Source organism: Salmo salar, chromosome ssa03 (assembly GCF_905237065.1).
Source record: "Salmo salar chromosome ssa03, Ssal_v3.1, whole genome shotgun sequence".
NCBI classification, from domain to species: Eukaryota; Metazoa; Chordata; class Actinopteri; order Salmoniformes; family Salmonidae; genus Salmo; species Salmo salar.
In genome coordinates this window covers 28,838,827-28,850,546 of record NC_059444.1, presented here as the reverse complement: position 1 = coordinate 28,850,546, position 11,720 = coordinate 28,838,827, and the positions used below count along the sequence as shown (strand labels likewise).

The following is an 11,720-nucleotide window of genomic DNA, read 5'->3' as shown; positions in this document are numbered from 1 at the left end:
AAGGTCCAGGTAGATAGATATCATTGTGAGAGCGGAGCCTGGGGCTGAAAGATTTCTCTGCGAAGCAGTTACATGGAATATTATCACAAGCCGTAGAGCCTGAGAAGCGAGATTTGGAGAATTGAAAGAAGGAAGACAGAGTTCTGTTTTGTCAATGTAGTACTATTGTTATTTGGGTGGATAAAGTTAGTTTCACTATCACGTATGGATTTTCCTTTTACCTTGTTTTAGTTTTAACCCGTCCAGTCGGTGGCGGCAATACAACTTTTTGGGTTGTTGTCCAGCATAAAACCCACAGAACTGTGGATTTGGAATCTAGAAGTGACACAACGTACTGAAAATGGTGTAGGGTGTAATATGCATGTCCAACATGAAAAAAAACGACTGGATTTAAGCTGATTGGCCACTCTTTCTGGGCCGCAAAATGCGCAGTGACGGTCCTCTGGGTCTAAACGTTGTGGATTTTTAACCTAGAAATACTGCTGAGTATAATAACTCCCATTTTACTACATACAGGAAGAAAATCTTGTTTTAAAAATGTTTTTAAAAAATCCGTGACCCGGAAGTACTTCGTTATTCTTACCTGTTTTACAGCGGTCGATTTGTTTTGGTTCATGTTGTAGCTAGGCAGGAACAGAGTGCAATATCCACCTTATAACTCAGTGGGTCTACCACAGCAATTGGTCTTAGGAGAAATGCTTCTGACTCGCTGCCAAATATACTGCTAGAAAACTCCTCCTCTGTGTTTCATCGCCACCCCTTTGACCAGCCCCCGCGATTCGCTCTTACTGAGTCCAAAAGCGAACGTTAGCTACCAAGCTAACCAAACTGGCAGTTTCACCCATGTCCTATGAGGAAGGGTTGAGTTCAACGATCACGGATTGGCTTTTCTTCAATTCCTGGTGGCTCCTTTTGCCTTTTATCATGCTCCTAGTCGTTGCTGCATTCATCGTTGCCTTCGTGTTGCTGTTGTATATGATATCCCCTTTGATTAGCCCAAAACCTCTCAAGTTAAATGGGGCCCACGTCGTGGTAAGTGACCATTGTTGTAACCGTTGCACGGTAGGTGTTGCAGGTGAATATATTTCCTAAGAAACTGCGCGTGCACGCAACAGATCACTCATCTCGTCTACGGCAATGAATTGAGCTAGTAACTAGTATTTCAATACTGGCATCTGTGGTTTGCTTCTGTAGGTAGTCAAAGCTAGTCAAAACCAGGACATTTGTGTAAAATAAACACATGTACTAACTTGCAAAAGTCACATTATAATTAAGCAATAAGGCATGAGAGGGTATAGTATATTGGCCATATAACACAAACCCCCGAGGTGCCTTATTGCTATTATAAACTGGTTACCAGCGTAACTAGAGCAGTACAAATACATGTGCTGTCATACCCATGGTATAACAGTCTGATATACCACAGCTGTCATCATTCAGGGTTCAAACCACCCAGTTTATAATTACCTATATATGTTGGACTTTGACCCCCAGGGCACAGCCCTTGTATTTAACTTTAGAAGGAATGCCCCTCCTCTCTCACCTACCACCTCTTAACCTGCAGGTCACTGGAGGCTCCAGTGGAATAGGGAAAAGCATTGCTATGGAGTGCTACAGACAAGGAGCCTTCATCACACTAGTGGCAAGAGACGAGGTTAGCAGAAATAAACAAAACATCAATGCCCTTGACTCTTTTGCCCTGTTCTTCACCCAGACAGCACATTTATCAAGCCTTCTGTCTTTTTCTTTAGAGTAAATTGGTTCAAGCGAAAAAAGAAGTAGAGAAATGTGCGATTAATGACAAGCAGGTATGTAGTACGTAGCTACGTGTTTTAGTACAACCTGGAAGAAGAAAGACGATGCTCTTTTTTTGTAGCTTTTTTTGGATGCAAGAAAATTATAAAATATTGACCCAAATGATCACATTAGCAACTTCTTACACGAGCGCTGACTGTTTTGGTATTCGTATTCCTCTTCCACGCAGGTTGTGCTCTGCATATCAGTTGACGTGTCCAAGGACTACGGACAGGTGGAAAGTGTGATTAAGCAGGTAAATCACAAATGATAGGCAATGTTCCCTTGTTCGCAGGAGCTCTCCTGGGACTGCTTCGGAGAGGAAATATCAGCTCCCGCAGAGAAGCACGTGATTGAACTTCACTCAACCTTCTAGGTTTTACCTTTTAGTTAACACTATCAATGTTTCCCTCTACTGTGAGAATTGGGATCGAATCAACGTAATATCAGACACTTTAAATGCAACATACCGAAACAAAGCTAACTATGCAAGAGATTTTCTTGTAGGCAGAGCACATTGGAGTAGGATTCTATTGCATTGACAGGCACAACCTATACTCTACCAATCCGGTGCGCCATAACCAGAGATGCAGTATCCCTATATGCAAATAGACCATTGCCATATGTGGATCTGTGCCATTCACTTTGAACTGGACTGTGTTCACAGCATGAGTGTTTGCAAGTAGATGCACTTGTTTTGAGATCAAAGCGAGAGCTGCATTTAGCCACGTGTGCACATTTGTTCATATTCTTTTTTAGTGAGTGAGTTATTATCCCAGTTATAGCTAATTTCTAGTCAGCAATGGGGGAGTGGTTGCTTCCTACAAGGGCACAAAACATATGCAGGTAAAGATGTCAAGTAAATAATTATTTTTCTGTCTAAAAGGGTAGTGTTGTATTTTGAGACACTCTTGAATAAGCTAAGTAGCCAATAGGCAGAGGGTAGAATAATTTGTCTGATTCTCTGTAATAATGGTATGGAAATAATAATGAATGTATTTTATAAAGTGGTTTCTTGCATTAAATGACACAACATTTTCAGTCACCTGGTCTGAAGGACAAGCGGATAAGCCCTGCATGATTTTTTCAAAAGTCTCATGGAATGTAAGCCTACATTGAACACAACACATTGGCTGCTACTGTAGGCTGAATGGTAGAACAGCTATTTCCATGTTAAAATGTTATGGGATGCATTTTCTCCATTGTTTTTGATGGTAGGCCAGTCTGGTAGGCCTACATTATGATCAAATAGCTACAGTAGCCTACTTGGCCACTGTTATAACTGTAACTTAAAGCGGGTACAGACTCATTGTTCACAGTAAACGCGTACCAAAAGTTGCACCGAATTTTCAAGGTTCAAGTTTGCGCTCAGCAGACCTGAAATTTGCTCAGTTACAGAAAATAATTTCAGGGAACTTTGGTGATTTCAACTTTTGTATAATTATTTGCAAATGACAACATCAATGTAATTTGAATCCATTTAGTGTCAAGAGAAGCTTGGTCCGGTGGACATGCTGGTGAACTGTGCTGGGACGTCCTTCTCTGGGAAGTTTGAGGAGGTGGAGGTGGAGCGCTTCAGAGTGAGTAGGTAACTAACAGGTTGGGGAGGCTACTGTAACTAACCAGGGGAACAGACAGACAGGGCTGGAAGGGTGAACACAGAAACCAAACACCTACAGTATGTTCTTCAGAAAACAATTGATGTCTGAATAGGCAATGAGACAAGACTTTAGATTCCCAGATTGAAGAGTCAATGGGTTTGATGTGTGTCTGAAGGTGGAATCAAGGGTTAAGCTTTTAGTTTAAAGACGCAGTTAGCAAACCAAAAGGCTAGATGAGAATGCAGTCTAGGTCTGCAGCAGATTGGATTGCAGTGGAAGAATGAGAGAGCGGTTTAATTCAAGGCTGAAGAGGTGGCCGGTTTCTTCGCTCTCTCGCAGTCAAGGGATTGTCCAGATTCAGAGATAATGACCAAAGGAAAATTAGATTGTGTGTACGTGTGTGTGTTCACAAGTGTGTGCATGAAGGGATTGTTACAATACTAAGATAATGACCAAGGGTAAATGAGGTTGTGTGTGGCTGTTCACATCCTAATGTATACTGGACAAAATATAAACGCAACATGTAAAGTGTTGGTCCCATGTTTCGTGAGCTGAAATAAAAGTTATCAGAAATGTTCCATACGCACAACAAGCTTATTTCTCTCAAAACATTTTGTGCACAAATTTGTTTACATCCCGGTTAGTGAGCATGTCTCCGTTGCCAAGATAATCCATCCACCTGACAGGTTGGGCATATCAAGAAGCTGATTAAATGGCGTGATCATTACACAGGTGCACCTTGTGCTGGGGACCATAAAAGGCCACTCTAAATTGTGCAGTTTTGTCACACAACACAATGTCTCAAGTTTTGAGAGAGCGTGCAATTGGCATGCTGACTGCAGTCATGTTCACCAGAGCTGTTGCCAGACAATTTAATGTTCATTTCTCTACCATAAGCTGCCTCCAACGTCATTTTAGAGAATTTGGCAGTACGTCCAACCGACTTCACTACCGCAGACCACATGTAACCACTCCAGCACAGGACCTCAACATCCGGCTTCTTCACCTGCGGGGTCGTCTGAGACCAGCCACCCCGACAGCTGATGAAACAGAAGTGTTTCTGTCTGTAATAAAGCCCTTTTGTGGCGAATAACTCTTTCTGATTGGCTGAGCCTGGCTCTCCAGTGGGTGGGCCTATGCCCTCCCAGGTTCACCCATGGCTGCACCCCTGCCCAGTCATGTGAAATCCTTAGATTAGGGCCCAATTAATTTATTTCAATTGACTGATTTCCTTATATGAACTGTGACTCAGTAAAATCGTTGAAATTGTTGCATGTTGCATTTATATTTATGTTCAGTATATTTATTGGGCTTCATTCCAATTCCTGGAAGGAGCCTGGCTTTGCTGGTGCTGCTAGCCTAGCTCCTTCTCATCCTGGCATTCCACTGCTGGTCACAGGCCTCGTTAAGGGTCTGAATTCATTAGGCCTCCCTCCAGAGAAATGCTATTACTATGGAAACTGCACAGAAATATAACACACTACATATTGCATGGCTATTGTTAGTAGTATGGGTATTGCTCAGCTTTTATTATTATTATTAATAATAATAATACATCATGAATGACTTTTTGTGCTCGTTCCCTTGTCTATAACAGAGTCTGATGGAGGTGAACTACCTGGGCAGTGTGTATCCCACACGGGCCGTAATCACCACTATGAAGGAGCGGAGGATGGGACGCATCATGTTTGTCTCCTCCCAGGCTGGCCAGATCGGCCTGTTTGGCTACACTGCCTACTCCCCGTCCAAGTTTGCCCTTCGTGGTCTGGCTGAGTCCTTGCAGATGGAAGTGAGTAGTAGATAGTTCCTCCTCCTACCCACATTGGAGGCCAAAAGGTCTCTTTGTGGCTAATTTAATGTACTCTTTCCTCTACTCCTCCATGCAGATGAAGCCATATAATATCTATGTGACAATTGCCTACCCCCCTGACACTGACACACCAGGACTAGCAGAGGAGAATAGGACAAAGGTAAGTCTCCTTATGAAAAAGTGGAAATGTTCTCTTCTTTAGTCTTTTACTCTGTCGCCTCGCCTTATATTTTCTCTCTTGGTCCTTCCATAGCCTTTAGAGACCAGGCTGATCTCCGAGACGTCTGGGGTGACTCAGCCGGAGCATGTTGCTAAAACCGTGGTCAAGGATGCCGTGGTAAGAGACTGCATTCTCAACAACTGTCGCTATCACATTTACTCTGCCTTCGGCCAACACAAAAAGCTTTATCAGTACAATCCCTTCCAGTCAGGACCATAGAGAGAATTGCTCTCTAGAAGTGTGATGAAGCGGGTTTTTTTCGGACGGCCATGTCTTTGTGACCCCTACAGCAGGGGAACTTCAACAGCTCTGTGGGGCCTGACGGCTACATGCTCTCGGCTCTCACCTGTGGAATGTCACCTGTCACCTCCATCACAGAGGGCCTCCAGCAGGTAACAACAGTACAGGAATGGTACTGTCACGGTCCCATTACCAAACACCCAGAATATTACTCTGGGGTCTTTTGGTAAACATGCGTTAACTAAACCTTAACAATCAACTTACCAAAGCAATTTTGTATCGATTACACATCTATTATAATCATAGAGATAGAATTAAGTCATATTTTATATGATTATAACATAATAATAGATTGTCCCAAAACTGTCTGTTCCTGTCTAACTCTGGTGATTGTGAATAGTGACTAGGGCTCATAATGTTAATGTGACTTCTGTGCAGATTGTGACCATGGGGCTGTTCCGGACCGTCGCTCTGTTCTACCTGGGGAGTTTCGACAGCATTGTGCGTCGCTGCATGATCGAGAGGGAGCAGTCCAAAGCAGCGGACAAGAGGGAGTAACACACCCACCCCAACCTCCTCCCTCATACACCCCCTCCCCCGCCGCTCCATCCTCCCCGAGTCATGGTCACTGAAGAACCCAACCGAGCCACCACTCCCCCCCCCAGAGGGCACAACCCTGGGTAGGCTAAATGGCCAGTCATCTCATCCACCAGTGATAATAACTAAGTAAAGAAGATGGCGGATGTCTTTTCCACTTGACCGATGATGTAACACATACCATTCGTGGCAGCCATTTTGTCATTATTCCATTGATATTTACTTTTTTTTTTCTTCCACGCAGAGAGGTAAGTAAGGGATAGCCAGTCTGACAGGTTATGTCTGCATGTTGACCTGCAATTCCTTTACCAAGAATCTGACAGAATACCAACGCAAACAATAATGTATGCCATGCAGACCATTCTGAGTAAGCTAGCTTAATCACCTTAAACTTTATCTTCACCAAATGCATTCTGTTCCGCCTTCCAAAGCTTTTTTCTTTTGCAGGCAGGGCTTCTTTCCTCTATATTCACTCTGTTTTAACCTGTGCCCCTCAATGTGCTGTCTATGTAGTGTGGTGTTTTGGCCCATGCTGTGGATGCATTAACTAAACTTAGAGGTGATTTTACATTACTTAACAGTCATTTTGGGATCCTGAGTGGCGCAGCGGTCTAAGGCACTGCGTATCAGTGCAAGAGGCGACACTACAGTCCCTGGTTCGCATCCAGGCTGATTCACATCCGGCCGTGATTGGGAGTCCCATAGGGCGGCACACAATTGGCCCAGCGTCGTCCGGGATAGGCCGTCATTGTAAAAAATAATTAGTTCTTAACTGACTTGCCTAGTTAAATAAAGGTTAAATAAAACAAAAACAGTAATGAGAGAGGGCAATGCAAAAATGTAATTTGCTTTCCGGAAATGAACATCCAAGGCATTTTCAGGTAGAGAGGTTGTATGTGGAAGTCCAAAGGAATTTGTGTGTGCCGTGCATGTAGGTGCTGTGTGAAGAAGCCGATGGGAGAGATTTTAATGCAGTGTTATGTTACAATGTGTTTGAATGACTACACTGACCAAGCCTACTCCAGGGAGAGAGAAAAGCCATTGGACACTGGTGGTGGTTGGGGAAAAAAGAAAAACCTCCTCTGTAATGTATTCCTCTTATTTGCCTGTCACTTTCGCGTCATCTTATTTGTGTTTTTTTTACCTTGAGGTAGAAGCAGCACGTAAAAGGTCGGCATGGGACAGTCATACGATGTAGTAGAAGAACAAATCCACTAACAGCTGATGACAGACTGATCCACTCTTTCCTGTTTGAGGTTGAGGGTCTTTGTATGTGTGATCTGTGTACATATTTTGCCTCCTTAAGATTGATGGGGTGGTGTCAGGACAAGGCGTGGGGTGTGACTCGCAGGTTCGAGCAAAGTCCCCTTAGGCCTAGAGAGGGCGCCAGAACTGTATTTTATATAGGAGCCAAGAGATGAAGAGGGACTGGCAAGCTCATAGAGGAGCTCTGTGTGCTATTGTGTTCTCTAAGTTGACATTTCATGCACAGTCACTGTGGACGTTATCCTATACGTTCCTATCTGATTGTTATTTGTCTCGGTAAGTATTCACAGATCCCTCCTGAAGTCCTCATGCAAGTCTTCCTTCCATCGATCAACTGTGGGGAGAATGTACTTAACTTTAATACAAACAATACGCTACAAATCAGAAAATATACATCATTTTTTGAAAATCCACCAATATTTGAATGCCAAAATGTATTAAGATACAATTTCTATAAGTACAATGCAACTATTTGAGATTTCTTTTTGTTTGATGTTGCTTCTCTGTTCTATCCTAGAAATAGTTTGTAATGCAGTCAAGCACTACAATTGTGGGGACCCATTCCAAGCCTTAAGAGAGAACTACAGATGTTAATGCTAAAATAATCAAATTCATCCACAGAAAGAAACTTGACTTAAGCCTCTTGTGGTTTACCAGTTAATTTCATGTGATTTTTCTATGAAAATGCCAACTGTTTTACGTGTTTTTTTGTTGTTGTCAATTCCAGTTTAGTTTTTGTACAAAAAGGCCTTACTCAAACCCAAAATGCTGAAGTGAATGCATGATTCAACTCTGGGGTTCTCATTTGACATTGGTTCAAGGGATACTGTCACTGTCCAGCAAAGTTTGGGTGTCTACCTGTCATTTTATCATCTGTGTACATTTTTTTGCTTTTAGCATTCATGTTGTAGTTGATAGACATTTGGTATAATATGTAGTTCATGGAAAAAGCTATTTTGTTTTAACACTTAAGCTATGCAAATTAAGCCTATGCTCACAATATGTTAAAACACTACAACCGAGTTTTAAAATGCTCTAGTTTTCCCATTCGTTGGTGTCGTCCAGAGATATTTAAAAGATTATATAGAGTTTATAAGTGCAGTACTACTGAATATTATCATGATGCATTCCGCTTCCGTTCCCATTTTATTGTGTTTTGTTCTGTTTTGGTTTTGCCAAACGGGTAAGAATTTCACCTTGTGTGCCATTGAAAATAAAAATGTAAGGAGTGGAACAATGTTGCTTTGTCTTATTTTCTTACATAATAAAATAAATAACTTTGCAATATGTCATTTTCTCTTATCTTTTCTCTTTTCTTTCACAATGTGACCTGTTTTAGTTCTAGGTGTGGTTTGTTTTAGGTTAAATGTTTATTTTTTCTGCACTCAGTAGGCTACTGAACACATAGGCCTCTTTTGAAAGCTTTTAGGCTTTGTTATTGCACTGGTATGGAACCTAACCTATACCATATGTATAAGTATACTTAGTTGAATGCACTGACTGTAAATCAAGGGTTCCCAAACCTTTTCACTCAGGCCCCCCCCTCCAGCATTGGGGAACATTCCGCACCACCCCGTGCGTGTGCACACTCCATGTCTATTTCTATGGCCACAAGCACTGTTCATGACACCAACTGTTCACACCCCTCTTGTTGACGGAGATCTTCAGGTTTAAAGCATATTTCCTGCAATTCTACACATTTTGTAATGGGGTGCAGAGAACATTTTTGTAGTTTTAAAACTAACTTTTCAATTCTTGACATTTTGCCATGTCTAATGTGAATTCATGTGATATTTGAGTTGACTAAAACCACAAAATCTATGGGCTAAAAAACATTAGCTGACATGGACTAGTTGGGACCTCCACCCACCCCCGCCAACCCCAGGGGCACGCCCCACAGTTTGAGAACCACTGTGCTAAATGACCAAAATGTAAAAAATGTATTTGTGTATCTGTGTTTGCTTTGTTTGGATTATGAGCTTACATTATTCAGTTGCCGAGGGTTGCACAGCCTAGATACATACACGACCTATGGTTACAGTTGATCAATCCTGTGTTTACAGAAGTGGAGTGGATGTTTTGTACCACTCCGTACTATTACGGAGTGGTTCAGTTTTGATGTACAGTGGGTGTGTGCAGCCGGGTGGCTATTGGGGGGCTACTGTGTGTACTGTGGGTGAATGTGAGGTTTTACATATTCTGTTTGAGTAGTGGACATTCATCTTCCATGAGGGGAACAGAACAGCCTGGGCAGCCAGTAGCTATTGTACACACTACCGGTCAAAAGTTTTAGAACACATAATCATTCAAGGGTTTTTCATTATTTTACTATTTTCTACATTGTAGAATAATAGTGAAGACATCAAAACTGTGAAATAACACATATGGAATCATGTAGTAACCAAAAAAGTGTTAAACAAATCGGGGGGGGACGAGACGGGACGTTTCAGTCTGATATGAGTGTCATAACCACACAGCTATGAAGTAACGTTTTACAGAGAGATTTTTATGCCAGAAATACACTGAGTGTACAACATGTTAAAATAACATTTGGCAGCGATTACAGCTTTGAATATTTCTGGATAAGTCTCTAAGAGCTTTGCACACCTGGATTATACAATATTTGCACATTATTCTTAAAAAAATTCTCCAAGCTCTGTCAAATTGGTTGTTGATTACTAGACAACCATTTTGAAGCAGATTTAAGTGAAAACTGTAACTCAGCCACTCAGGAACATTCACTGTCTTCTTGGTAACCAACTCCAGTGTAGATTTGGCCTTGTGTTTTAGGTTATTTTCCTGCTGAAAGGTGAATTCATCTCTTAGTGTCTGGTGGAGAGTAGACTGAACAAGGTTTTCCTCTAGGATTTTGCCTGTGCTTAGCTCCATTCCATTTTATCATGAAAAAAAACCTCCATAATCCTTGCTGATGACAAGCATACCCATAGCAGGATTCAGCCACCACCATGCTTGAAAATATGAAGAGTGGTTGGATTTGCCCCAAAGTTAAGGCTTTGTATTCAGAATTTCTTTGCCACATTTCTTGCAGTTTTACTTTAGTGCCTTATTGCAAACAGGATGCATGTTTTGGAATATTTTTATTCTGTACAGTACATGCTTCCTTCTTTTCACTCTGTCATTTAGGTTAGTATTGTGCAGTAACTACAATGTCGTTGATCCATCCTCAGTTTTCTCCTATCACAGCCATTAAACTCTAACTGTTTTAAAGTCACTATTGGACTCATGGTGAAATCTCTGAACGATTTCCTTCCCCTCCGGCAACTGAGTTAGGCAAGACCATGTATCTTTGTGGTGACTGGGTATATTGATACACAATCCAAAGTGTAATTAATAACTTCACCATGCTCAAAGGGATATTCAATGTCTACTTAATTTTTTTTTTACTCATCTACCAATAGGTGCCCTTCTTTGAGAGGCATTGGAAAAACTCCCTGGTCTTTGTGGTTGAATCTGTGTTTGAAATTCCCTGCTTGACTGAGGGACCATATAGATAATTGTATGTGTGTCGGGTACAGAGATGAGGTAGTCATTCAAAAACCATGTTAAACACTATTATTGCCCACAGAGTGAGTCCATGCAACTTATTATGTAACTTGTTAAGCACATTTTATTCCTGAACCTATTTAAGCTTGCCATAACAAAGGGGTTCAATACTTTTGTATTTGTTTTTGTATTTATTATGTTAAGGCCAATATACAATTTTCAAAACATTACAATACATTCATAACAGATTTCACAACACACTAAGTGTGTGCCCTCAGGCCAATACTCCACTAACACATATCTATAACACATCTGTTTTTTAAAACTGATTATACTGCTTGCATAAGTTACCTGATGTGGAATAGAGTTCCATGTAGTCATGGCTCTATGTAGTGCTGTGCGCCTCCCATAATCTGTTCTGGACTTGGGGACTGTGAAGAGACCTCTGGTGGCATATCTTGTGGGGTATGTATGCGTGTCTGAGCTGTGTGCTAGACAGACAGCTCGGTGCTTTCAACATGTCCACTTTGAGCCAGGAGAGATTGACATGCATATTATTAATGTTTGCTCTCTGTGTATTTCCAAGGGCCAGCCGTGCTGCAGTGTTCTGAGCCAATTGCAATTTTCCAAAGTCCCTCTTTGTGGCACCTGACCACACGAATGAACAGTAGTACAGGTGCGACAAAAC

General features: G+C 41.7%; 1 protein-coding gene across 1 annotated transcript; it reads left to right on the top strand.

The window, feature by feature from the left end:
- The first annotated feature begins 597 nt into the window (after positions 1-597).
- Positions 598-8,765, top strand: LOC106599247 (3-ketodihydrosphingosine reductase). Its single transcript, XM_014190371.2, has 10 exons — positions 598-1,032; positions 1,565-1,654; positions 1,752-1,808; positions 1,985-2,050; positions 3,279-3,374; positions 4,993-5,184; positions 5,282-5,365; positions 5,459-5,542; positions 5,716-5,817; positions 6,104-8,765. The coding sequence occupies exons 1-10, from the start codon at positions 844-846 to the stop codon at positions 6,221-6,223; spliced, it is 1,080 nt and encodes a 359-aa protein (XP_014045846.1). The 5' UTR covers positions 598-843; the 3' UTR covers positions 6,224-8,765.
- Positions 8,766-11,720: the final 2,955 nt, after the last annotated feature.

Excerpts from the sequence above, each read along its gene's own strand:
- LOC106599247 (XM_014190371.2), top strand. The coding sequence starts at position 844 with ATGTCCTATGAGGAAGGGTTGAGTTCAACGATCACGGATTGGCTTTTC. Across the intron at positions 3,375-4,992 it reads TGGAGGTGGAGCGCTTCAGA|AGTCTGATGGAGGTGAACTA; the intron begins GTGAGTAGGTAA and ends TGTCTATAACAG. Across the intron at positions 5,818-6,103 it reads TCACAGAGGGCCTCCAGCAG|ATTGTGACCATGGGGCTGTT; the intron begins GTAACAACAGTA and ends ACTTCTGTGCAG.